The 25,828-nt window shown below is 47.0% G+C and overlaps 1 protein-coding gene across 1 annotated transcript; it reads left to right on the forward strand.

The window, feature by feature from the left end:
- The first annotated feature begins 1,385 nt into the window (after positions 1 to 1,385).
- ASPDH (aspartate dehydrogenase domain containing) lies at positions 1,386 to 24,263 on the forward strand. Its single transcript, XM_048518154.1, has 9 exons — positions 1,386 to 1,425; positions 7,831 to 7,952; positions 10,858 to 10,929; positions 17,715 to 17,859; positions 18,835 to 18,919; positions 20,655 to 20,804; positions 22,597 to 22,823; positions 22,928 to 23,067; positions 24,011 to 24,263. The coding sequence occupies exons 3-9, from the start codon at positions 10,875 to 10,877 to the stop codon at positions 24,046 to 24,048; spliced, it is 840 nt and encodes a 279-aa protein (XP_048374111.1). The 5' UTR covers positions 1,386 to 1,425; positions 7,831 to 7,952; positions 10,858 to 10,874; the 3' UTR covers positions 24,049 to 24,263.
- The last annotated feature ends 1,565 nt before the right edge of the window (positions 24,264 to 25,828 follow it).

The following is a 25,828-nucleotide window of genomic DNA, read 5'->3' on the forward strand; positions in this document are numbered from 1 at the left end:
CAACTTTTTTCATATGTGATGGGCATGTAAAAAAAAGCAAGAAAATATTGGATTAAGCTTCATGATGAAATGCAAAAAACAATTAAAGGTAAATTTCTATTAAATCCAAAAAGTGTATTGTTAAGTATTCGGCCAATTAATCTACCACAAGTTTACAATGAGTTAAGTCTACGGTTACAACAGCAAGATAGAAATCAGAGCAATCTCTGGATCTTACAGAATGGATGAATAGACTAACAGAATATGCAAAATTGTCAAAGCGGATATCTTTGCTACACAAGTCAACTACAGAATATAGAAAGAAATCAAATCTTTTCTGGGACTACATAAATCAAGGTCTGGGACAATAAGAAACAAAATGATGAAAGTTTAAAAGGTTGGTAGATGTAAGTAAGCTCCACAGGTCATGTAATAACGTTTTCTTCTAATTATTATTGTGGTTGATTTCACAGCTGCCAGATCTTTAGCTGGTTGTTGGCCTTACAATTCGAGCCTCACCCAGAGGCCTAGGAAGTCGCAATGTATCGGCATGGTATTTGCGTGGGTCCCAGCACGGCTGCCTTCTAAATCCAAAGGGAAATTAACCAGATGTTAATTTTGTCAATTTGAAGATGTTTCAAGTGCTGCCCTAGTTTTTTCGGAATGGCATATAACTCACCGGACAAGGATAAGAATGTGACCATAATCAACATAGCAAGACCTGGGGACAGCGGGGTTGTTGAAAAAGAACATGAGAGGGGGGCTAAATATCATGCGAGATTCAGAAACTATGGCACAAACCAGTGGAGGTCATCCCAGTAGTAATTGGCACGCTGGGCACCATTCCTAAAACACTAGGGCCACCCTTGAAACATCTTCAAATCGACAAGATCAACATCTAACAGGTTGACAAGGCAGCCCAATGTTACATTAAAAGCACAAGACAAAGGTTGCAAATAGTACGGAACATCCCATTATAATTTAAACGCTATAATATTTTGTGAGGGAAATGTGAGGAATAATTAACAGAATGATGAAAAACACCCCTAGTGAGGACTACGTGCTGAATATGTAAACCGTCTGGATCGAAAAAGGAGTTGGATCGCTTTGGAGTTGTCCGGGGGGGGGGGGGCGAGGGGGGAGGAGGGGATGTGAAACTTCAGCCAACAGTGATTAATCTCGGATGGCTTGTTCACACATGCAAGTCACTCCTGGATGCAATGGCCAGCTAATTGCCCAGCCGCCTCTGTGAGGGAATTCTGCTAGCCCTGACCTTCTACCTGCATGAGAACAGCTTATTCTCTGAAGGATTACCGGTCCCAGGCTAATCATTAATGTCTTTCAGGGACTGATCGACCAAAGGGCACCCAGGCAAATAATTCGCCTGCTTCTCATTGCTATTCTGAAGGAGGCAGAATAGGCAGAGAAATAGCACAACAAGCCCCGGTGAGTCAGTTTGCAAGGGGATATGGAGATGTGGACCCATTGAGAGAAGGGGAGTGGAAGGGCGGGGGGTGGGGGGGACGGAAGTAAAGCAAGGCTAGATAGCTAGCGAGAGAGGGATTCATGGGTAAAGGGTGGATGGGTGTTGACGATAGAAAGGAGGAGGCATTTTAGGCATCGTTAACAGAAGCTTCATATCCAAGTCATGGAAAGTCACATAAGTCAGACCTCGTTCGGAATATTGTGTCCAGTTCTGGGGGCTGCACTTTAAGAAAGAGGTAGACAAATTGGAACAGGTTCAGAAGAGGGCAACGAAAAGGGACACAGGGTCCTGAATTCAAGGGAGGGGGGGAAGGAGAGGAGGAGATGAAACGGAGACGTGGTCACCCTCTTTCAATATCTGAAGGGCTGTCACGTAGAAGAGGGGCAAGACTAGTTCTCTACTTCTAAACTTTATCAAATGCAAGGAAAGAAGCCTCTATTGCAGTGGTGGCGAACCTTTGGCACTCCAGATGTTATGGACTACAATCCCCATCAGCCCCTGCAAGCATGGTCAATTGGCCATGCTGGAAGGGGCTGATGGGAATTGTAGTCCATAACATCTAGAGTGCCAAAGGTTCGCCACCACGGCTCTATTGTGTTCTCAGGGGTCCCCTATGGTATTCCCTCATGAGTCTGGTGGGCTTTATTGCTTTTTAAAAAAAACTTGGTACAAGATATGTCATCATAGAGTTAAGCTGTAGCAATATAGATAGATAGCAACACTTTTTAAAAATAGCTGCCAAAAGTCTGAAATCGATGGGGGAAGGGAAGAGCATGCACAAGAAGAAATCGAAGATTTGGGGAAAGAGGTGTAGGGATCCATCTCTTTCTATGGAGGCAAAGCAAAGGAGGAGTGGCCAGAACCCAGGGCCAATCAGCTTTGAAGGGAGCCGTGGCCAGAACCCAGGGCCAATCAGCTTTGAAGGGAGCCGTGGCCAGAACCCAGGGCCAATCAGCTCTGAAGGGAGGAGTGGCCAGAACCCAGGGCCAATCAGCTCTGAAGGGAGGAGTGGCCAGAACCCAGGGCCAATCAGCTCTGAAGGGAGTAATCTCAACAGTGGGGGGCATAGTGAGAGCACCAGGGGCGCTCTTGCCCTGGGTGCCAGGTGCCTGAGGGTACCCTGGCTGCCCCACCACCATTTCCACAAAAAGCCCCTCATATGGTGCCTTAAAAATGCACAGAATCTCTATCCTAGGTGCGCCAAGGTCAGCAAGACATTGAGGGTGTGGGGACACGGCCAGATAGGAGTGCCTTGGGCAGAGGAAAGTTAGCTGTATTTTAAAGCTCCGTTCCTTTAAAAATGCAACTAACATTCCTCCATCCGAGGCACACTGAGGCCAGCAAGATACAGGGGGCAGAGACAACAGGGAAGGAGCGCGCCCTCCTTGGCCTTGTCTTTACCCCACTGTCTTGCTGGTGCACCTCGGATAGAAGTTAGGAACCATAGGGCTTTTTTGCAGGGGGCAGCAGGGGGTTGACAGTGGGGCAACTGTGAGGGGGTGCAGCTGTTGGGAGGGGTGCAGTGCCCGGAGCGAGCCCCAGGCGCCATTTTTTAATGCCTCTGGATCTCAATCCTGGAAAGAGAGAATCGAACAGAAGACTTTCCCCACAGTGAGGTTGAGCGTAACTGAATCTACCTCTATGTGTATATATGTATACATTTATTTATTCATGTGTGCCCTGCTTCCAGGAGGTAAAGTGGCATGGTATAGCCAATCTTGTCAGATCTCAGAAGCTAAGCAGGGTTGGTGCTTGGAAGGGAAACCCCCAAAGAAGGCCCTGTAGAGGAATGCAACAGCAAACTACCTCTGCTTCTTACTCTCCTTCAAAACCCCTTGCTGGGGTTGCCGTGCTCAGCTGTGACTCGGCAGCACTTCATACACACACCCTGCTTCCCCCCACCCATAGGAACTCAAAGCAGCTTCCAACATCATTCTCACCCTCCTCCACTTTATTCTTGCACCAACAACCCTGTGAGGTGGGTTAGACTGTGAGATAAGAACTAGCCCAAGATCAGTCAGCAAGCTTCCATGGCAGACTGGGGATTCAAACCTGAGTCTTTGGGGCCATAGCTGACACTTGAGTGTAGCCAGCATGGTGTAGTGGTTAAGAGCAGGTGGATTCTAATCCTCCACCTGAGTGGCCAAGGCTTATCTGGTGAACTAGATGTGTTTCCGCACTCCTATATTCCTGCTGGGTGGGTGGCCTTAGGTTAGTCACAGTTCTCCCAGAACAGCTTCACCTACGTCACAAAGTGTCTGTTGTGGGGAGAGGAAGGGAAGAAGAAGAAGAAGAACAAGAACAAGAACAAGAACAAGAACAAGAAGAACAAGAACAAGAACAAGAAGAACAAGAAGAACAAGAAGAACAAGAACAAGAACAAGAAGAAGAAGAGGAGGAGGAGGAGGAGGAGGAGGAGGAGTTTGGATTTATATCCCCCCTTTCTCTCCTATAGGAGACTCAAAGGGGCTTACAATCTCCTTGCCCTTCCCCCCTCACAACAAACACCCAAGTATCTCTTAGTGGCTGGCAACCCTAGGTCTATGGACGTTTCCTCCATGCGTGAACCAGCTTTAAAAGGCCCCAGAAGAAGAAGAAGAGGAGTTTAGATTTATATCCCCCCTTTCTCTCCTGCAGGAGACTCAAAGGGGCTTACAATCTCCTTGCCCTTCCCCCCTCACAACAAACACCCTGTGACGTGGGTGGGGCTGAGAGAGCTCTGAAAAGCTGTGACTAGCCCAAGGTCACCCAGCTGGCATGTGTGGGAGTGCACAGGCTAATCTGAATGCCCCAGAGAAGCCTCCACAACTCAAGCGGCAGAGCTGGGAATCAAACCCAGTTCCTCCAGATCAGAGTGCCCCTGCTCTTAGCCACTGCTCTTAGCCACTACGCCACTGGGAAAGGAGTTTGTAATCCACCTTGAGTCTCCTTACAGGAGAGAAAGGTGGGGTATAAATCCAAACTCTTCTTCTTCTATGCGATAGAAATACATGTCCTCCTCTAGGTCAGAAGTGCCACACACACACACACATACACACACACACACACACACATGAACAATGGCAGATTCAGGCAGTTAATGCATCTGGGGGTTTCGGGAAGCGCCGAGAAGTGTAAAGCTCTTTATCAAATGCAGGGGAAATTATGGCCTTCCATGTCAGTCGAGAGCAGTTAGCACACTGTTGGAAGTGGAGACCTGTCACTTCCTTTGTGGTCCTCCTCGGGAAGAAGTGATACTTATCGGAGTTAATTAAATCATGCTGGAGTTGGTAGTCTGGGGGTGATGCGTGGGTCATCTTGCATGATAACTCCTTAACAGTGAAAGGAAAGAGGAGTGTGCGTGCACGCGTATATAAATACACAGGCGCATTAAAAATGGCAATTACTGGAATACCAGATGAAATAAAGGAATCGTTTCTATAGCTAAAGTTCATGATTTGTGGGGGTTTCTTAGGTCGATTCCCCACTCACGATTAGATGCATGCTCATCACAGAAAATATCCAGGTTTCCAGCAGAACTCCCCACTACACCAGTGCCGAAAACGGATTGACCCCCGTCTCTGCCGCTCCACGCTCCACACCCCCCCGGCGCACGTTATTTCAGAACCTGGAAGAAAGTAGACCTTTTGAAAAAACATGCGCTGAATGTGGAGCAGTGGAGAAATTCGGGGGTAAATCTGGTTTCGTTTTTCCCGCCACTGGTAGTGACGTGGAGCCTTTCGTCCAATCAGGAAGCATTTTTTGAAAATTTTGCGGAGCAAAGATTCATGTCTAAACGAAACAACGTGGGGCCGGTTTGAATGCTTCACTGAGAAAAGGCAATACAATGAAACACTAAACGTCGTATCCATGTATCCACAACCGCATAGGGTTGTTCTGTGCATGCTTGCAGAAACGTGAATCCATCAGTTTGAAAATAAAAAGAAATTCCCGCCCCAGCACAAAGCAGCAGCCAATCAGGATAGCCCCTGAGTGGATTGTGCGTTTGATCCGCCGACAGTGGGTATTCCTGCCTGGCTGCTGCGTTGCTGCCGCTTATGGGACAGAAGCTGCAGTGTGGGGACCTTGAAACCATGCACAAAAGGCACGTGCTCAAACCTAACCAGTTTGTATCTAGTTTCATTTTTGAAGTGGGGAACCGACCTTAGTAATGTATTTGGTAATTTCTGTTTTAGACCCTTGTTTGTATTTATTAAAAACAAACCAAATAAAGGGTCTAAAACAAACCAAATAAAGGGTCTAAAATAGAAATTACTACATACATAGACGACAAAATACATGAGATGGAACTAATGGCACATTTTGGCCGGGGGAAAAAAATCAATTTTTCCATTTCTTCAGACTTTTATAATAGGTAGGTTAGTTTGCTTAGACAAATGCATTTTGTCACCTTCTCCAACCACTCCTCCTGCTTTGGGATTCTCTTTTTCTTCCAATTCCGGGCAAATAGTCACCTTGCCAACGTCACTGCATTATAAAGCACAAATTCACAGACGTCTTTCGAAAGGAAAGTTCACCATTTGCAGCCCCCTCCAGAATTTTTTAGATGAAAATATGGATGCTTTTCATGTCCTTGTTCCCATAGCAAGGGTCACTTTGGCTGGGCCCTTCCTCCATTTTCCACAGCCGTCTATGTCTCCCGCTGGGTTCCTTCCCTCTGCAGTCGTGTGCTCTCTATGGCTTTAAAAGCGAAGCACAATGGTGGCGGTTGTTAAAGACAGACTAAGAAAAAAAGTGAAATTGCCTTACAGAATGCTAAAAGCTCGAACTCCGCAGCGGTGTGAGAAACGGCATGCTGCGTTTGGTGCCTCAACATTCAGGCGTGCGAGTTCGTGGGCATGTGCGCTGGAGAGAAGGTGTGCCCACCTCTCACCTGGAGATTCAACTCCTAGAGACCCCGAAGGAAAAAAGCTGAGCATGATGGGAGTAATTCTTTGAAAACAAGGCATCCTCAAAGGCAAAATTGAAGGGGGAGAATAGGGACCGTGCTGTGTCGGAGAAAGTTGCAAGAGTGGGATTGTTCTTGGTAAATAACGACGGCTGCGGCATACTAATGGAGGGGTGAGAAACCAAGAGATGGACGGGGAAGTGGGAATCAGCCCTTAGGACTGATTTCCAGGAGACGAGCTCTACACAGGGTCCTCTGCAAATAGCTCAAACAATATCCCTCACTAGACCATGTGTGTTTGGAGTGACTGTATCAGGTGAGGTTAACGCTGCCTGCAATCATGACCAGAACAGGAATAGTGTACTTTCGGAACGGAGGCGATTTTGTATGACTCGTGAAGTTCACAGGTTGAGTCCAGAGTCCCCCACATCTAAAAACCTTGTCTTATGGAAATAGACCATCAGATGCACCTTCCGCACATGCAGAACAATGCACTTTCAATCCACTTCCAATGCACTTTGCAGCTAAGTTTTACTGTGCGAAATAGAAAAATCCACTTGCAAACAATTGTGAAAGTGGATTGAAAGCGCATTATTCTGCATGTGCGGAAGAAGCCAGAGTCACAGTTTTTTCCTCTTTGGGAGTTTGAGCATGCTAAACCCTTTCTCTCCCTCCCTCTATTTTATTTGTAAAGGTAAAGGTAGGCCCCTTCCGCACATGCAGAATAATGCACTTTCAATCCACTTCCAATGCACTTTGCAGCTGGATTTTACTATGTCGAATAGCAAAATCCACTTGCAGACAGTTGTGGAAGTGGATTGAAAGTACTAGGTCATTACTGACCCATGGGGTGACATTACATCACTACATAGATTATATTTACAGGGTGATGTTTCATTGCTTTCCCCAGTTGTCTATACCTTACCCCCAGCAAGCTGGGTACTCAGATTTCAGATTCAGAGACCTTTATTAGGCATATACAGCATGGGGACAAAAGGAAAAGGTAAACCCAATAGAGAACAGTGAAATAGTGTGAACAGAAGCCAATGGAACCTAGTTCAAAGTGTGCAGCAAAAATTTGGCTATGATTTCCGTTATATCAGCCTCAGGATTGTTGAGCAGAAGAATCATTTTTGTGTTGATAGAAAGATCTGTGAACCCAGCTGAGGCTAAGGCAGAGAAATCGGGCCTAAAGCTGTTCTACTTTGGGCAGGAGAGCAAGATGTGTTCAAGAGAGTCAGTACAGGAAAGCCAGAGAGAACAATGTCGATCATGCCGAGGGATGGTTGTGGTGGGTTTTCCGGGCTGTGTGGCCGTGGTCGGTTACATCTTGTTCCTAACATTTTGCCTGCATCTGTGGCCGGCATCTTCAGAGGTGTATCACAGAGAAAAGTCTGACCTTGAAGTAAAAACGATGGAAAGGAATTGCATCTTGCTCTTGAAAGAGAGCTCAGTACTCCTCTTATTTGCCTCGTAGTCAACCTTGAGCTGGCTCCCCAAAACTGACTTCTGTTGGGATCGAACTCAGACCACAAGCAGAGCTTGGACTGTGGTGCGGCTGCTTACCATACTATGAGGCTCTTCTCATTTTATGTGTATGTAAGTACATTTTACTGCATTCGCTCATGAAGCATAGCAAACATTACAACAAATATTAATTCAAGATAGCGAGAATACAACAAACATTATGTGCAACAAATATTAATTAAAACTAACGAGGAAAGAATAAAATCAACAGCTAATATATAAAATTAAACAGTTCAAATCATTAAAATGTCGTCAATCAAACAACGTTCCTCGGCACTCTATTAATATATTAGTGCCACTAAGTGTAGAATTAATGTTATGGTCTACATATTGAGTGAATTCTCATATACTTAAAAGAAGTGGAAATGCAATTGAATGTGCAGCTGGTTCTTATATTTTTATTTGGCTTGCAGCAGTGGCGTAGTGGTTAAGAGCAGGTGCATTCTAATCTGGTGGAACCGGGTTTGATTCCTGCTCTGCCGCTTGAGTTGTAGAGGCTTATCTGCAGGGGCGTAATGAGGCAGCCCTGGGCAAACTGTAGCCCTGGGCAAAACCTGAGTTGCATGCCCCCCCCCCCCATGGGCGGCCACTCCACCACAACCAATTTTTTTTTGCACCAGGACATTGGTGCCTGCAGGGGGTGCATTTTTAGACATATCAGCACCAAAGTTATGGTACCCCATCCATCATTCTTTGCTAAGGAGATGGGGGCTACCCTTTTGAGGGTCCATAACTTTGGACCCCCTGAACCAAACTGCACCAAACCTTTGGGGTGCCATCATGACAGTCTCCAGATGATACCCTGAATTTTTGGTGATGATACGTCCAAGAATGCCCTCCTTGCAAGAACATCCCGAAATTTGCCCAAGAATCTTTGTTCTGCATTGAGTTTTCTGCATTGCTGTCCATGGGGGTTGCAGGCTGAGGGGGGCACATTTCTGAAGGCACAGTCTCAAAACTTTCAGGGTCTCATCAGGAGACTGCCCTAATGATACCCCCCAAATTTGGTGCAGTTTGGTTCAGGGGGCCCAAAGTTATGGACCCTCAAAACTGTAGCCCCCATCTCCTATTAGCTCCCATTGGAAACAATGGGGGATAGGGGCACCCCCTTTGGGAGTCCATAACTTTGGACTCCCTGAACCAAACCTCACCAAACTTGGGGGGTAGCATAAGGACCGTCTCCTGATGATATGCTGAAATTTGGTGCCACTAGCCTAAAAATTGCGCCCCCTGCAGGCCAAAAATGGGAAACCACTAAAATACCCAAAAACGAACCCAGCATTTTGATGCCCCCCACAAGGTGATGCCCTGGGCAGCTGCCCACCTTGCCCAATGGGCATTACGCCAGTGCTTATCTGGGGAATTCAGATTAGCCTGTGCACTCCCACAAACGCCAGCTGGGTGACCTTGGGCTAGCAGTCTCAGCTTTTCGAAGCTCTCTCAGCCCCACCCACCTCATAGGGTGTTTGTTGTGAGGGGGGAAGAGCAAGGAGATTGTAAACCCCTTTGAGTCTCCTACAGGAGAGAAAGGGGGAGATATAAATCCAAACTCCTCTTCTTTCCTTTTCTGGGGCCTTTTAATGCTGGTTCATGCATGGAGGAAACGAGGTAGTTCATAGGCCCAGGGTTGCCAGCCACTAAGAGGGACCTGGTGAACGACTGATCTCCAGAATATTGCAATCAGTTCACCTGCAGGAAAAGACAGCATCAGAGTGTAGACTGTAGGGGTGAGCCCGCGAACCCAGCAGAACCATAGAAGGAGCGCCTGGCATGCTGGTGCCGGCTACGGCCTTCTGGGCGCACTCGCTCCCCCAACCCCCGTTCCCCCATGAGTCACAGGTCATGAGATGCCTGACTCACGGTCACCAGATGTCCCAGACAAAGGGACAAAGGGGCTCCTGCCCCCAGGTGTGGATTAGATCCAGACGCTGATGCTTCCTCCTGCACGTAGCAGCCCTATGAGATCATGCATCACATGATGGTCTCCCGCTCTCCCGCTCTCCCGCTCTCCTGCCTCCCGGTCCGCCCACATTGCCCCCCCTCTTGTAAACCCTAATAAAAGGAGGCAGAGCCTAGCACACGGCAGAGTTGCCAGGATCACGGAATCCCGCGCTTCCTGCCGCTGGCGCTCTCCACCAGATGGAATCTCCACGTCTCGTCTCTTCCTTGGGGCCTCGTGGGCAAGACTACAAGCAGACTCTACTTTATTACCAAAATCCTAGGGCTGCTTCCGCACTGGTTATCTGCCTCGCATTGAGCATCCATTCCTTTTGGTCAGATACTTGGATACGCACATGTTTCCCCTGCTACCCAGAATGTGATGGTTGCCCGCTGACTTTAATCCTTTCCAGGCACACACTCCCTCACTAAGGATTGCTAAAATAAATACTTGAGGCAGATTTGAAAACTTAAACAGATTAAAGATTTATCAACAGATAGAAGAGATGGGAAAGTGAGGATTAATAACCTGGAGGTGGATTTCGCTGAGGCAAGCAAGGCAGGAGGCAGGATAAATACACATACACTATACACAAAAGGTTGGCACGGAGTTTCAGAGGTTTTGTTTCTCAGCACAGCACTTAATAAGATTGTTCGGTTTCAGTTCAGCTTGGATGTTATAAAGGCCCAATGAGGTGGGGGAGTGAATCCACTGGTGGATGTGGTGCATGGCCATGCTGGCATATTTGCACTCTCTGGGCCACTTATCCCAGCAGAGGGGTGATTTCACCAGTGTTGGTCATTACTGCCCCCCTAGGGCCCCAGCACTGACAGTGGATGCCAGGGTTGCGGCACCTCTGCCATGACTGGTGTAGTGGGGATGGACCAGGGGTGTGGCCAGGGAGGAGCTAACTTTAGTCAGCTCCCTCCCGGCCATTTGCAGCATTACTGCCAGCAGCCAGGAATTTAGACGTCTGCCACCTGGGAATGTAGACTTGTGTATTGCTTACGTCTCTTATCTGTTTTGTCACCACACTAGGATCTCTGGCAGGCAGAATGTCTGAGGGCCAAAGCAGGAGGCGAGTTGGTGTTGTGGGCTTCGGACATTTGGGTAAGCAGCTTCTAAGGTGGGACTCACCGCTCTTATGCCATCTGTGGCTCAGTTGTTGAGTGTCTGCTCAGCATGCAAAAGGCCTCAGGTTCAGTCCTCAGCAGGTGCAATGAAGGGAGGAGCAGCAGTGGCGTAGGAGGTTAAGAGCACATGTATCTAATCTGGAGGAACCGGGTTTGATTCCCAGCTCTGCCGCCTGAGCTGTGGAGGCTTCTCTGGGGAATTCAGATTAGCCTGTACACTCCTATACACGCCAGCTGGGTGACCTTGGGCTAGTCACAGCTTCTCGGAGCTCTCTCAGCCCCACCTACCTCACAGGGTGTTTGTTGTGAGGGGGGGGAAGGGCAAGGAGATTGTAAGCCCCTTTGAGTCTCCTGCAGGAGAGAAAGGGGGGATATAAATCCAAACTCCTCCTCCTCCTCCTCCTTTTCCTCCTCCTCCTCCTCCTCCTCCTCCTCCTCCTCCTCCTCCTCTTCTTCTTCTTCTTCTTCTTCTTCTTCTTCTTCTAAATATGGCAGTAGGAAGAGCCCCGTGGGCAGTCTTGGAGAGCTGCTGCCCATCAGACAGTTCTGGCCTTGACACATCAGTAGTCTGACTCAGTTTCATATGTTCACCCAACTCCCTTGCTTCAACAGTAAGCCAAGCAATTCTTTACTGAGTGTGTGTGAATAGGATTTGCAGATGTTTCATGCTAACATGGGTATTTCTTAATTTCAAAGAGCCTTGTTGAAATGCGCCCCGTAGAATATCTAAGAATGTCCTATTTTGGAAAAAAAAAGTCATGATTTTGGAGCCCGTGTTATGTTTGCTATTTTCATTCAGTAATTCAGGGCCTCTCCAGTGCACTAACTTGGTGGTACTGTATCTTCTGTTATATTCCATTTGGTCCTTTACCTTCATAAATACAGTTTTGAGGGCTACTGTGTGTCGGGTTTTTACTTATAGCAGTTGGTTCTTTTCCTCTGCCATTTAGCCTTCACTCCATGTTTCTGCATGGTGGCTGATACAATTGGTTTTTTAAAAAAAACTGAGCTGATGGATGGGACAATGTGTGGGAAAGCCCCTCAATCATCTTGAGCTCATCCGAATGATAAACAGGACAGTCCCGTTGAACGGATCACTTTCTATTGAGACCAGGTAGGGTTGTGTGACACAAAAGAGGATTTTCAAGAGTTAGTGGAACTGTTTCCTAAACAGAAGAAGAAGAGTTTGGATTTATACCCCACCTTCCTCTCCTTTAAAGAGATTCACGGTAGCTTACAAGCTCCTTTCCCTTCCTCTCCCCACAACAGACACCTTGTGAGGTAGGTGGGGCTGTTCTGAGAGAACTGTGACTACCCCAAGGTCACCCAGCAGGAAGGTAGGAGTGCGGAAACACATCTGGTTCACCAGATAAGCCTCTACCACTCAAGTGGAGGAGTGGGGAATCAAACCCTGCTCTCCAGATTAGAATCCACCTGCTCTTAACCGCTACACCACGCTGGCTCTCCATGAGTTGAGATGAGATGTTCTTGGCCTGGATCAAGAGGGGATTTCAAACCAGTGAAATGACTGTTGATCATGCATTTTCCTTACAAACTTAAAGAAGGATGAGGAGGTTGCTACAATGTCATGGGAGGGCATGAATCAATGGATGGTCTACAATTTGGTTTGGTAGCATCCGAAGCAGTCCACCCTTAAAGACAATAATCTAGAAGAACAGACACCTTGTGAAATAAGTGAGATTGAGAGAGTTCGAAGAGAACTTCTTCTGTTGATGGACCAGCCATATGTTCTGGCTCGGGGTTTGGAGGTTGTGGTGGGATGGTTACAATGGAGCAGACTGAACCTGAGTCCAATGAAGTTGGAGGTCCTGCGGCTGGGATGAGGTGCACCGGAGAAGGATTTAAACTGCCACACTTGGATGGTTAGGCTACACCCACCTCGTCTGCCAAAAGCCTGGGTGGGATCCTTGTCTTTGGAGCCCCAGGTCACACATACAGACAGACTGGCTTTTTTCCAACTTTGCTAGGCCAAGCAGTTGGCCCTGTATCTGTCCCATTCAGATTTTGCCACAGTGATCCATGCGATGGTCACCTCCATGCTAGATTACTGTAACTTGCTCTGTGCTGGCCTGCCCTTGAGACTCCTCTGGGAACCACAACTGGTCCAGAAGGTGGTGGCAAGAGTGCTCACCGGGACGCTGGTGAGGGAACACATAACACCTATTCTCCATCACTTTCACTGGTTACCAGTTGAATTCTGGATCGTTTTCAACGTTTTGGTACTAACTGTTGAGGTTTTGAACAGTCATACTTGCGAGACCGCATCTCCCTGTATTGACCAAGGAGGACTTTGCGGTTCTCCGATAGCAATCTCTTAGTCATCCTTGGCCCCAAGGACATACTGCTGGCATCTACCATAGTAGATCTACCATCTGCTCTGACTCCTACGTGGTAGAACATGCTACTGGCTAACATCAGAGCCCTATGGGTCATTACACAGTTCTGGGAGGCTTGCAAAACTGAGCTATTTTGCCAGGCGTACAGCTAGCGTCATAAGATCTACACTGAGTTCAGCTAGCCCCTGCGATTTTATTCCCCCTTTTGTGGAAGGAACGTAAGTTTACATGGGTTAAGTATTGACTAACTGTCATTTAAAGAGTTTTATGTTAGAATGTTTTCATTATAATTATATAATTTATTGATCTTGTAATGTGATTTTAATTATGCGGGTTAACCACCCGGAGCCTAGCTTCAACTGGGGAGGGGTGGGGCGGGGGGGATATCAAGTTGAATTAAAAATAAATAAAATGTGATTGACCCGAAATCCCCCAGCAGGCTTCATGTGTAGGAGCAGGGAAACAAATCTGGTTCACCGGATAAGAGTCTGCTGCTCATGTGGAGGAGCAGGGAATCAAACCCTGTTCTCCAGATTAGAGCCCACCGGCTCTTAGCCACTACACTACGTTGGCTCTAGTTCATAATATCCAGGCAAGGAAAACTATAAAAAATAACAGATCAACTGTGCTTGAGAAATCAACAAGCATTCATAAAAGTCCACAAAAATTAGCATAAAATTAGGTAGGAGCATAAAATTACGTAGGAGTTAAAATAAGGCAGGAGCATAAATCCAAAACAGTGTTATGTACAAAAACAATGCGGTGTTCGATGTCTTGGCAATTTATTACAGTTCAAAGCAGGCTAGTATAAAGACAACAGGGCAGGGAGGTGTGTGGAAATATTTTTGAAATAAAATATAAACAAGGGAACTATATCAGTTGAAAAACAACAACAAAGCAGCCCATCCTAACAAGGAGACATGTCTTACTTGATCAGATAGTTGTTTTATAGTGTGACTGAACATGAACCGAATACTCCAATGAAGGACATAAAAGATGGGTCACACCTGAAAGGACAGCTTTTCTCCTTCCTTCTCTTTCAAGTTGTCGCCGTCTGACGCTTTCTTTCCTTTCCCTTCTCTTCTGAGGGGGTCAGAGATTGCTTCTTGGAACTTCTTGGCTGTAACTGCTGCAAGCTAGCTAAAAACGACCAACATGTGTCCTCTGTTATCTGGCTCTTGGAAGTTGGGAAGATTATTAATTTGGTCTTGGGTTTGGCAGAGCTAACCCTGTGGTGAGATTTAGCCCCAGGCCAATTTCAAGAGCTATGAGGAAGTCAGCCATCATTTATCCAAAACACAGAACTTTTTGCTCATTATGTACATCTTAACCGAGGAGTTAATTGGTCGAGAATGCTTCGCAGTTGTTTCTCAAGTAGGTTTTGAGTCTCTCACTGAGAGGAATGAAAGGCTGTTTGAAATTAATCCAGGTTCAGGAACTTGGAGGAAAAACGTGGTCATTCGCACATCCACAGTAGTAGTTGTCGCCACATTTTCTTCTTGTGTAATTTGCTTTAGGAAGACTGACATTCATGAAGAGGACCCTCCCCAGGCTTGCTAGAAGAATCTTTCTCAAAGTACATGTAACCTCTAACTGTGGGTTCTGTGGGGCAGAACTTGGAAGGAGTTGCAAAGAACTGAATTTTAAAACAAAATGGTTTACTTCCTTAACAAATAACACTTTTAACATTAACATTTAACATTAACAATTTGCAGTCCTTCTAGGTTGCATTTCAAGTCCTTATCTTGACAATCTACTGATAAATGCCAAGTCCAATTCTTCCTGCTGGTGGTTGGCTTATGAAGACTTCAGAGGCTTGGTGAATGGGATCCAAGATGATGAAGGTCCCCAAACGAACTCCCATCAACTACATACATAGCAAGCCCTGAAACAACAAATTCTAACATTTACAAATGTAGCAAAAAATAAACAACTCCCTTCCCACTAGTTCCCAACAACTTTGCAGTTACCTTAAACAAGGTGTTAAGAGCTTATAAAGAAGTAAATCAAGGTCCCAGCCTGGTAGCCTTGCTTCCTCCAACTTCACCAGTTTTTGCAGCCTTCTCCTGCTTTGAGTCTCCACCCCTTTCTGGGTCAACCCATTCTGAACATAGGGGTTACACAGACACACCTGTTCTAAAACCAGAGTATTTGACTTGGAGACAGCATGCCAAGTTGCCTTTATTCTTCGATTTGTGCAACCTGTAAACTGTCCATTTGATAGGTACTAAGGACTAATGGAACCATTCCCTACTTTCTTGTATGTTGATTGCGTCTCTAATGATACCTTGCTGAATGAAACCAGGTGTCACATCTGGTGTATTATTTTGTTTCCAACCATGTGTTTGCATGTCAGGCTTGAAATGCTATTGGCTCCTCCCTAGGTAAGGTTGATGCAGAGGTGGGATCCAACCAGTTCTCACCACTTCTCTAGAAGTGGTTACTAATTTTTTCTGAGTGCCGAGAAGGGGTTACTAAAGTGACCTCCCTGCCCAATAGGGACTGGAGGTGTGTGTGTGCGGCGGCGCCACTGTTTGAATCCCACCACTATCGGAACCTGTTATTAAAATTTTTGGATCCCACCACTGGGTTGATGACCTCTAGATGGACACTGGACTTCTCCTGGAATGATGTCAGATCTTCAGGACACAGGGAGCAGCTCTCCTGCAGAAAATGGCAGCTTCTGAGGGTGGGCTATATGGGAACACACACATCCCTGTTGAGTCCCCTCCCCAAACTCACCCTTTTCCAGTCACCTTTCCCAAAACTACTCCATCTTGTTCACACAATGACAGATTATGACAGGGGTCTTCAAACTATGGCCCCCCAGATGTTCATGAACTACAATTCCCATCAGCCCTGCCACTTGGCCATGAACATCTGGAGGGCCATAGTTTGAAGACCCCTGGATTATGACCTTAAGGTCTGGAGTACAATGTTATTGATCATTAGCCGTCCTTTATGCAACAACCATTGCGATCATCATTAATGTGACTGTCCTTGGCAGAAGAGAAGAGGTGGGCTTCAGTCTGGAGAACCAGGTTTGTTTCCCTACTCCTCCACTTGAAGCCTGCTGGGTGACCTTGGGCCAGTCACAGTTCTCTGAGAACTCTCTCAGCTCCAACTACCTCATAAAGTGTCTGTTGTGGGGAGAGGAAGGGAGAAGTTTGTAAGTCGCTTTGAGACTCCTTGTGGTTGAGAAAAGTGGGGCATAAATCCAAACTCCTTTCCTTCTTCTCGTGACGTAAGTGTTGGATGTAGCAATGTCTAATGCGCAAAGGAACTGAGAAGAAGGCCCAGCAGGCAGCGGGCAAAAGGTCAGCTAGAGGGGGCTGTAAGGTTAGTGACCCTTCTGTCCTTTTGTGTCACCTCTTGTCTGTCCTTAGACTGACACTCTCAGATCTAATATCCTGCTTCTTCTCTGAAGTTAGTTGCAGAGACTCTTCCAAGCTAGCAAGGTAGCAGCATATTACCATTCCCTCTTTCCCACCCTAAATGTAGTTCCTAATAAACATTTACCTTTTACCCGTATTCATCAGTGTGTTAGCGACTTCTCTGTGTGGTAAAACCCAACAGTAACCGCAGCACGGTAAAGGATATTCTTACGATAATGTGCCTGGCCATTAATTGAGTACACTAAAATCAACAAAGTTCAGTAACCAAAGGAGGTTAACTTACTCTGATCCCTCTTTAATACTATGTGGAATCTCTTCGGTCCCGAGGAATGCGATCCATAATTAATTGAGCACCAAACAAGTGGATCGTCCAGAAAACTCGTCGTTATTCCAATCTGCCAGGGATATTCACATTAATGATTATTGCAGTAGTGATTGCATGAAGGACTGCAAATGATCCATAACATTTTACTCCAGAGCCGAAGGTCATCAGTTGTTGCTGTGTGAACAACACAGAGCAAAGGTGATTCTCTGTATAGTAAATTAAAATTTGGAAGGTTTTCTATTTAGAGATCCCTTTATTCTATTATGGCCTGGTCACAGTTTTATTTGTGTGTTTACTTATACTGCAGCCCCGCTGCATGGGGGGTTTGGACTCTGTTTTCATGCCGCTGTTTTTGGCTCATGCGGAATCCACCTAAGATCAAAGCGAGCTCTGCCTGCTGAGCCAAACCTTTAATGTTTCTTACATTTAAATAAGGCTCATTCCGCACATGCAGAATAATTCACTTTCAAACTGCTTTCAGTGCTCTTTAAAGCTGTGCGGAATAGCAAAATCCACTTGCAAACAGTTGTGAAAGTGGTTTGAAAATGCATTATTTTGCGTGTGCGGAAGGGGCCTAACTGAAGCTGTGAATACAGGATAAGACCTCCAGGTAAATGTGCCAGGATTTCTCGAACTGTGAGAAAAAGAGAAAAGTCCAGTACCTGTGATACATTTTTGTACCCAGGTCAGTATCTTGTGCAACGACTCCGGGATGATGGTCTTCGACATGGCTTGGAGCTGGCCTTTGTTTGGAATCGAGACGCCAGTAAATTGAAGGGGACGGTGCCAGCGGAGCTGCAGTTGGGGAAGCTGAGTGATTTCTCGGAGCGGTGAGCCAGCTGACCTGGCCAGGTTAGGCAGAATGACATGCCAGAGACCTACAGGCATGCATGTCCCAACGTACGCTCGTAATTGCTACAAATAAACAATGGGTTGGATCCAGCGATGGAGAAAGGAAAACACACTTTGCGCAGTTCCACTTACGCGAGCAGTAGTGTGATAACTGCGGCAGTCTTTGACAAAATAACAGTGTGTTGTCTGGAGCAATGGAATGTAAAAGAAGCAATTTGCATGATTTTATATCATTTGCATTCGAAATTGCACGTGTGGGAATCTTCCATGGGATCCAAACCACTATGCTTCCAATGCGCACACTTCAATACTAGGGTTCCCAACAGTGCCTTAGGAAATGCTGGGAGATTTGGGGAGCAGTGCTTGGAAAGGGTAGATTTTCGCTTCCAGGTGACCCCCAGGAATTTCCATGCATCTCTGCGGTTAAAGACCACCAATATCACTGGAAATTCATAGAGCATCACAATGGAAATATTTTATGATTTTATGATTTTAAGGCTAAGAGATTGGGGATGGGGACAGGGAATTTCCCACCGAGCCTGAGAAATCAAGACCCCTACACAGGACCAAATTGTATAACTGTACCAGAGGCGTAGCTCCAAGGGGACGGGGGGTGCAACGCACCGGGCGCGCGCCCCTGTGGGGGTGTGGCAGGGGCATTCCAGGGGCGTTCTGGGTGTGCGGCAGGGGTGTTCTGGGGCGGGGCGGGGCGGAGCGGAGGATGCACCAATGCACCGCCTCTGAAGTGTACAGTAATTCCCCCCCACACACACACACACACAATTTATGCAGAATTTATTTGGCTGCTTTCATGGAATGATTGCCTGCCTTAAGCCCAGAGAGTGGTTCACACATATGTTCAGTCTTGCTCACTTGTTGGCTGTGATCCTCACCTAGGTCACCATTTGTATAATGTCTAATCCAGTCTTTTCCCACGTTTGCTCTCTCCCAAGCCATGCTGACATCATTATCGAAGTGGCTCATCCCTGCATCGCCCAGGTTCATGGGGAGTCCTTTCTCAGAGCTGCAGATTTCATGGTGAGGGTTTCTATCGAATTGAAACAAATATACCTTCCAAGAGTACGTCATGGGGGTTTTGGGCTCTGGGTCTGGTTCTGTTTGTTCCCCCCTTCACACTTCTTCCAGCGTACACACTGGTCTTCATCTCTGACATGGATTTTCATCCCTCTTCTCATACTTCCAAAAGGATTTTAAAAAAACTTTACGAGGCACCATTTAAACATTTGTCCATGAAAATGGCCTTTTCAACACAGGGCCATTTTGTGCGTTCACTCCTTGCCTGCCAAAGCCCTTTGCCTCATTTTAGGAGCCTTTCAGAGCATTTTGTGAGATTTTGCAAGGCTTAACCTTCACAGCATCGACTACGGAAGACTCAGGGAATTGCAGCACAAGGCTTTGAAGCATAGAACACTGATTTGTCCACGCACTGGGGGAAAAAACATGGCAAAACAGAAAATGGCGGCCAGGAATAATTTTGAGGGGGTGAGTGCGAACAAAAAGGGTGGGGGGGTTGAAAGCATTTTACAAACGTTTTAGGAGATGTGTGCGGAAAGGGCCGATGTTTATTCTGAGTCTTTAACTCACATTGTTGTCGGTGGCGGGGCGGGGCTTTATGACTGCACCAGCCAATCAGCCTTCTGCATAATCAAACAGGGAAGGTGAATTGGGCTTTTGGGAAGGGTGGTGGCTCAGTGGTAGAGCATGCAGAAGGCCCCAGGCTCAATCCCTTGCATTTCCAGCAGAAAAGAATCAGGTAGGAGGCAATGAGACAGACTCTTTATCTGAGACCCTGGAGAGCCAGTTCCAATCTGAATAGACAGAACTGATCTCCATAGACTGATGGTCTAATTCTTTTTGAAGAAGGAGGAGGAGGAGGAGGAGGAGGAGGAGGAGGAGGAGGAGGAGGAGGAGGAGGAGGAGGAGGAGGAGGAGAAGAAGAAGAAGAAGAAGAAGAAGAAGAAGAAGAAGAAGAAGAAGAAGACGAGGATGAGGACGAGTTTGGATTTATATCCCCCCCCTTTCTCTCCTGTAAGAAGACTCAAGGTGGTTTACAAGCTCCTCTTCCTTCCTCTCCCCACAACAGACACCTTGTGAGGTAGGTGGGGCTGAGAGAGTTCCGAAGAACTGTGAATAGCCCAGGGGTCTGCAACCTGCAGCTCTCCAGATGTTCATGGACTACAAATCCCATCAGTAGTCCATGAACATCTGGAGAGCCACAGGTTGCAGACCCCTGGACTAGCCCAAGATCACCCAGCAGGAATGTAGGAGTGCGGAAACGCATCTGGTTCACCAGATAAGCCTCTCAGATGGAGGAGTGGGGAATCAAACCTGGTTCTCCGGGTTAGAATCCACCTGCTCTTAACCACTACACCACACTGGCTTCATGTTCCACCACCTGTTTGGGCAACAGCTGTGGCTCGATGGGAGAGTGCCTCAGATTCAATCCGCAGCATTTCTCATTAAAAGGATCAGATAGGAGGTGATATGACAGACTGACCAGCAGAGCTGCTGCCAAACTTGAGCAGACAAGATTGATGTGGAGATTCCACAGGTTCCTGACTCAGTACAAAGCAGCTTTATCGTGTTTCTCTCACTGTCTCTCTCTCCTCTCTGCATCTTGTCCTGTACTTCATAATGCCATTATTTGGCACTACATAAATATCAAGGGAGAGTACGATATGTGCTTCTGGCTGTAACGGGGCCCCTCGGGCTTCCGCCATCGACCGCTGACAAAAATTTATTTGCCTGTTAGGTGGGGTCTCCAACAGCCTTGGCAGATGTAGGGACGGAGCGGAAATTGCGGGAAGTTGCACGGCAGTCTGGACACACCCTCTATATCCCCAGCGGAGCTCTGTGGGGTGGGCAAGATATCCAGAGGATGGATGAAGGAGGAATGCTTCAGGTAAGATCCCAGAGAGGGAAGACAGATGGAGAATGGAAGGGACGGTAGAACGGAGGTGATTGGCTGGCCTTGCACATGGTGAGGAACAAATGAGCGAAGAACAATACACCAATACACGTTGTGCCCCCCGCTGCCTGGCTTATCTTCCTCACCCCCAATAACACCGTCCCTCACTAAAGAAGGATTGTTCTGCTCCCCAAGCATAACTGTTTCTGGCGCCCTGTGCCCGGCCAGGACAGAGTGGGAGAGTCACAAGCAAGGTTTAACAGTTCAAATAAAAGGTTTGATATTTAGAAGAATGGAGACCCTAACTTAAGGTGACCAGATGGTCACCTTTGTGAAGGAACTAAGGTGAGCGGTAGGTGGCCCAGCGTCGCTTTTCAGCCCAGGAGGCTGCTTACTGCCTTCTGGGGATTGCCGTTTCCCACCCTGTGACAGGGCAGGAAAGGGCAAGCCCCAGAAGGCCGTGCTCCTGCGGCTGAGCGCGCGGGAGGCTGCTGCACTGCCTTGCACCCCAGAAGGCAGTTTGACAGCCTCCCAAAAATCGGGACAATTGAAATAATAGGGACGCGGGACAAATTGTTTGAAGGCGAGACTGTCCCGCCAAAAGCGGGATGTCTGGTCAGCCTGCCCTAACTCCTCCCAGGGTCTGCTTAAAATAAAGTACTTGCTTGACGGAACAGTAGAAGCTGTAGACTTTTGTTCTTTCCTTGACTGCTTCCCGGAAAATCCACTTCTTTAAGTTCCTTGAGTCTTTCTCTGGCTACTAGTCTCTGTAAACCTCAACTTTGTGCTCTCAGTACACCTTGGACGTGGGAAAATACTTCTGCCTCCTAACTCCTTGGGCACCTGTACTGAACTGAACTGAGTTAAACAGGGGCATTGCTGGATGATAACAGAAAGACTGCCTCTAGGGGAAACTTCTTAAAGGGACAGGGGCAGAGGTGGGATCCAGCAGGTTCTCACAGGTTCCTGAGAGTAAGTTACTAATTATTTGTGTGTGCCGAGAGGGGGTTACTAATTGGTGATTTTGCCACGTGATTTTTGCCTTAGTTACGCCCCTCCTCTCAGCAGTAGCACGCAGAATTTGAAGCAGTCTAGCAGGAGGTGCACCGGCGTGCGTGGCAGCCTGCGCCTGCGTGCATTCGTTTCCCACCCAAGGACCGGCACAGCGGCTGTGTCCTTGCCACAGCCCCGCCCTGGAATGCCCGGCCACGCCCCCGTCGTGCCCCGCCCAGCCCCATTGGCGCTACGCCACAGTTTGAATCCCACCACCATGGGAACCTGTTACTAACATTTTTGGATCCCACCACTGGACAGGGGCAAACTAAAATTCCCTCCCTTCAGAGACTATATAGAGGACTAAACCCATGCTATCTAAGGAAACTGATACAAAATAATGAAAATAATAAAGGCTTCTATGGGGGCATGACAAGGATTATCTCCCTGGTCCCCAGTATAGTATTTTAGTGCGGCTAGATTCAGTTGGCGTCAGTTCAGTTTGTGTGATCTTCAAGAAAAAAAAACAGGAGAAAAAATATCCAAGGAATTTGAATCTGGGTTTCCCACATTCAAATCAGACCCTCTCCGCAAAGGCTGGCTGCTCTTGGATGGGTTGCACGTATGGCCACCATTGTTGTTATTCTTTAGAAAGCATTATCAGTTTACAAGTTGCTCGACCGAAGAATTTGTGCAATAAAATGCAGGCCCTGAGCCATTCACCATCTAAATGACAGGGATGGAAATCTTAAGCTCCATGAGGTTTCTAACTCCCTGTGTTTCCCTGTTCTAGGCACTGACGGTCACCATGACGAAACACCCTGACAGCTTCCGCCTGGGTGGGCACCTGGGAGAGCTTTTACAGTGTGCCCGGCAGGAGCGCACAATGCTGTACGAAGGCCCTGTACGAGGACTGTGTCCCCTAGCCCCGAACAACGTCAACACCATGGCAGCGGCCTGCATGGCTGCCCCTAGTCTGGGCTTTGATGGTGTCAAAGGGTGCCTTGTTGCTGACCCCAAGTGAGTCACAGACCTTCCCGCCCAGTATGTGGGGATGCTGGCCCAAGCTGCTGACCTGGCATAATTTTTCCTTCTGTTGGACTGATTGCAGTTCTGTATTGCAGCCTTCCAGACTACCATGTGGTGGAGACGGAGGCAACCGGGCCAGGCGGCTTCTCTGTCCACACCAGGCGCAAGAACCCAGCTGCTTACAGGGCTGTCACAGGGGCAGCCACCTTTGCTGCTTTCTGGAGTAGCCTATTGGGTGAGCATGAAACTCCTAGGTCTCCAAGAGAACCCCTACGTAAGGCAGGAAATTGGGGGAGATTGAGAAGGAAAGTTGGCTAGCTCCATCCCTACGGACTCTACACTAGAGAACCAGGTTTGAGTCCCCGTTCCTCCAAGTGAGTGGCGGACTGTTATCTGGTAAACTGGATTTGTTTCCCTGCTCCTCCACATGAAGCCTGCTGGGTAATCACAGTTCTCTCAGAACTCTCTCAGCTCCACCTACCTCACATGGTATCTGTTATGGTAAGAGAAGGGCAAGGAGTTTATAAGTTCCTTGCGTTTGAGGAACATAGGGTATAAATCCAAATTCTTCTACTTCGTCTTCTTGATGATGTGACAACTCTAATCATGAATCTGACCCCCATCTTGACTCAAAACATTTGTTATAGCTTCTTAAGAAGCAGCGTAGGGATGGAGCTAGCCAACTTTCCTTCTCAATCTCCCCCAATTTCCTGCCTTACGTAGGGGTGCTATTTGTGGCGTTTGGCTGGTAAATCCCAGGTGAAGCATCCCTGTTCCCTGCCACAGTTCAAATGGTAGAAAATTGGAGAGTGGAGTGGAGAGATGTCATTGATGTCACTTCTAGCAAAAACCCGGAAGTGACATCACCACCACTTCAGCTTTTTTCCAAGATCTGCAAAATCTTAGTGCATCAGTGACGTCATTTCCTGTGATGTTGATGTGTTGACGATGTCCTTTTCCTGTTCTCTCCACAAAATCTCCCACGGGTTCCAGGCATCCATCTGGCAATCCTAACCAGCATTGCCATGGTTTCTATCCATGCAGGTCCCATTGTTAAAGACAGCTTTGAAGACCAATTCCAGCTTTAGGAACATGGATGACTAAAGCAGTTCTTTTGGGGGTGGATAGAGGTGGAAAAGTTATCCAGACTTTGACTGTCTCTTCTGTCCTCTGAACAGTATGCCGAGGCCATGGAGGACAGGTCTACCTCTGCTGAGACTTGGTGCATCCATCTCAAGAAGATCCAAAGAAGACACCTGTTGGTGCTAGAGATGGAGTTATGTGGGGATGGGGTGAAAGGAGTGAAGGAAATACCATCTCTTCCCCATTTTTTTGCTATTATCCTTCAATCCATCAATGCGTGGAGTGGTGGTTAAAAGTAGTGGATTCTAATCTGGAGAACCAGGTTTGACTCCGCACTCCTCCACACGAGTGGCCAACTCTTATCTGGTGAACTGGATTGGCTTCTCCGCTCCTACGCTCCTGCTGGGTGACCTTGGGCTAGTCACTATTCTCTCAGAACTCTCTCAGCCCCACCTACCGCACAAGGTGTCTGTTGTGGGGAGAGGAAGGGAAAGGAGTTTGCAAGCCATTTTAAGACTCCTTACAGGTGACCAAAGCAATATATAAGATGTCGCCGTCGTCGTCTCCTTCTCCTTCTCCTTCTCCTTCTCCTTCTCCTTCTTCTTCTTCTTCTACTACTACTACTACTACTACTACTACTACTACTACTACTACTACTACTACTACTGATAGGCAACCCCCCCATCTATTTCCTTAAAATATAGTCTTTTTCCTTCACCCACACCCTTGGTTCTTATTGGCTCCACCAGCTAACCTCTTCCACACCACTGACCGTATGAATAACCTCCAGACTGCAATTAAGGGAGAATGTAGGGTTCCCAACACTGTCTACAGAAATATCTGGGAGTGCTGGTGGGCAGGAATATGATGCCATAGATGCTGCCTCCAAAACTGTTTTTTTTCCTCCAGGGAAACTGATCTTTACTCTGGAGATAAATGGTAGATTCCAAGATGTGGTTGGAAATCTTAGGAACAAGTCCCCACTGAGCTTGCCTTGGGAGGAAAAACAATTAGAGACAAGAGATCCTTTCTTCCGATACAAATATGCTTTCATCTTTCTAGGATGTTTCTGCCCATTTTGCCCAAAATGCTGCTACAATCTAAGTAGCACTTTGGGCAAGATCTGCCGCAGCACTAGGAAGTTCAAAATAAATGCTAGGAAGTTAAACACCCTCCAGAGCAGTAGTTCCCCACCTTTCATATCACCAATCGCTCACCGGGGTTGCAGCTTAATAGACATAAAAAGCCTACTTTCCCCAAGAAAGACATTTATATTTCAACAGGCATTCCGCTGTTATGTTTGTTATTTACAGTAAGTTTTCAGGACATCAAAAAAAATTGTGGAAGCAGCTCTCCAGGGTTTTATCTAGAGGCCTTTCATATCACCTACAACCTGATCAGAGGTGGGATTCAAATAATTTAACCCCTGGTTGATTAGAAGCACCATTTTAATAACTGGTTCCATGGGAATGTCAACTCAATGCATGGCATCTGTGAAAAAGGCAAACTCTATGCTGGGGATAATTAGGAAAGGAGTTGATAATAAAACTTCAAGGATTGTCATGCCCTCATATAAAGCCGTGGTGCGACCGCACTTGGAGTACTGTGTTCAGTTCTGGTCGCCACATCTCAAAAAGGATATCGAAGAGATAGAAAAAGTGCAGAGAAGGGCAACGAGGATGATTGAGGGACTGGAGCACCTTCCTTATGAGGAGAGGCTGCAGCGTTTGGGACTCTTTAGTTGGGAGAGGAGACGTCTGAGGGGGAATATGATTGAAGTCTATAAAATTATGTATGGGGTAGAAAATGTTGACAGAGAGAAATTTTTTTCTCTTTCTCACAATACTAGAACCAGGGGGCATTCATTGAAAATGCTGGGGGGAAGAATTAGGACTAATAAAAGGAAACACTTC

Source organism: Sphaerodactylus townsendi, linkage group LG15 (assembly GCF_021028975.2).
Source record: "Sphaerodactylus townsendi isolate TG3544 linkage group LG15, MPM_Stown_v2.3, whole genome shotgun sequence".
In the NCBI taxonomy this organism is placed as follows: domain Eukaryota; kingdom Metazoa; phylum Chordata; class Lepidosauria; order Squamata; family Sphaerodactylidae; genus Sphaerodactylus; species Sphaerodactylus townsendi.